This window comes from Sinocyclocheilus anshuiensis, unplaced genomic scaffold (assembly GCF_001515605.1).
Source record: "Sinocyclocheilus anshuiensis isolate Anshui unplaced genomic scaffold, SAMN03320099.WGS_v1.1 scaffold738, whole genome shotgun sequence".
Classification (NCBI taxonomy): domain Eukaryota; kingdom Metazoa; phylum Chordata; class Actinopteri; order Cypriniformes; family Cyprinidae; genus Sinocyclocheilus; species Sinocyclocheilus anshuiensis.
Window position 1 is genome coordinate 560,149 of NW_015542364.1, and position 2,308 is coordinate 562,456.

General features: G+C 28.2%; 1 protein-coding gene across 1 annotated transcript in view; it reads left to right on the plus strand.

Annotated features, from left to right (window-relative positions):
- The window catches only part of cplane1 (ciliogenesis and planar polarity effector 1), a 51,998-nt gene that overhangs the window by 9,454 nt on the left and 40,236 nt on the right, over positions 1-2,308 (plus strand). Inside the window, exon 11 of the mRNA XM_016490912.1 lies at positions 908-1,057. Coding sequence (XP_016346398.1) covers positions 908-1,057 — 150 coding nt within the window. The remainder of the gene's footprint in view (positions 1-907; positions 1,058-2,308) is intronic.

Below are 2,308 nucleotides of genomic sequence, written 5' to 3' on the forward strand. Positions count from 1 at the left end.
ATGCCTCGGGGGTGAGTAAAACGCAGCCTAATTTTCATTTTTGGGTGAACTAACCCTTTAATATCCTAATGATTTTTGGCATAAAAGAAAAATCTATAATTTTGACCCATACAATGTATTTTTGGCTATTGCTACAAATATAACTGTGATACTTAAGACTGCTTTTGTGCTCCAGGGTCACATATATTCAGAAATAATACGAGGAAGATGCTTTAAAAAAAATCTCAAAAGTCAAGGTAATTCAAAATGACTGAAGGTAAGACACCAGCAGACTATTATTAACTATAAATGTTCTGTAAAAACAATGAACAGCAGCTTTCAGTCATCAGTCACCGTGATGCAAACATGAAATATCAGACATACAGTAGTACTTCTTTACAGATTTTAATTCGATTGCACTGCTTTTCCATTGTTTTTCTGTGTAAACATGGAAGTGTTGGACTGTTGCGCTCGCGTCTCTTGCATGAAACGACAGTCTAAAAACACACCGCTCAAGTTAGAAGAAGTTCACTCCCATCTTCTTGCATGTTTTCCTCTTCCACTGCCACGTCACATCTTTATTAATACAAAAGCACATTCTGTGTGATATGAGCGCGTCACACATGAGCGGTTAATCACGTGCGCCGACATGCGGCTGGATCGTTCTTTTCTCTTTACTGTTATCACCGGCATATTGGCAGCGTCTAATTCTAACATTTGGTAATATTGTCAAAGTGTCTTAATTATAACGTTTGGTAATATTTCTATTCAAAATCATGATTCCTTGATTTCTAAAAAATAAAATCGTGGCAAACCATTAAATTCGAATTAATCGATAAAATCTGAAAAATCGCCCAGCCCCCTAGTTCCTCTTTGTGTTGTTTTATTGCTGTAATGATGGGTGACAAGTTTCTTCTCTGTGTTTCAGCCTCAGTTCAGGTCCAGGCTGGAGTCCATTCCCACTCTGACGTTCACAGGAAGTCTTCAGCCTCTTAAAGAGAAAGAAACGCCGCTGTCTGCTCTACCTCTGTACCTGCAGGATACAGCAGACCTCACACAATATACTGAGAGAACTCAGGTCAGCCAATGTGACAGCAAAAAAATGCCAAAAAACTAATTATGGTTAAAAAGACAACATGCCAGGCTATATTTTTTATAATATCATAAATATTTATTTTTAATTAAAATATTTTTATTTTATTTTTATAATTGTATTAGTTATACAAAGTTTATAATGAATTTAACATAAATTAAATACAATTTATTTTTCAATGATTACACTTTTTTTTTATGTAGCATTGTTGTTCTTTTCCTAATCTTTTAATCAACATTCTTACATCTGTATTAATTTTTTCCTCTTCCAACATTTTTAGATTTTTTGATATTTTTTAACTGTTTATAAATAGCATTTTAACTGTTTTAATTTTATTTGTTAATTAAACGTTTTTAATTAATTTGTTTAAAAATCTATTTAATGAATTCAAAATTTAATTATATTGAATTTTACTATTATTTAAAAATAAATATTTACACATTTAGTAAAAAAAATTTTAAATAACTTTTACAAATAATTACACGTTAAAATAAAATTACTTGTAAATTTTATATTTAAAAGTAATTTTTTTATATTTTTATATTTAAATACTTTTTATAATGTTTTAGTGATTAAATGTATATGTATATATTTGTTTTAAAGTTTTACTTTTATAATTTTATATAATCTAAATATAAAATGCTTTTTGTGACAGACAAAATAGCATTATTATACTTTTAACTGCATACAATTTTTTTTTTTACAAGTACACACTGTTTTTGCAATAACACAATAGCATAAATAATTTTTAATTAAATTAAATTTTTATTTTACTTTATAATTGTAATAATTACACAAAGTTTATAATTAATTTGAATGTTTTGCTTTTATATTTTTTGAAGAACTATTTTATATTGACATATTTAATCAAATTATTTAAAATAACTTTTACAAATAATTGTAACAAATAAAAACAGTTTTTTATTTAAATGTTGTAGTGATTAAATATACATTTAAATATATATAGATTTAATATCTATCTTTTATTTACACACACACAAACATATAAATTGATTTATTTATGTATAATACAGTATATATACATTACTCCATGGTCTGTCTGAATACTGAATTCTGATTGGCTGGCAGGTATGCAGTAAAACCGTTTAATGCACAGGTAGTTTTAAGTCAGTTTAATCACCGCTCCATATTAATGCGTTGCTTTAATTGATGCACACAAACCAATACATGTCACTCGCGCGCACACACACACACACACACACACACACACACACA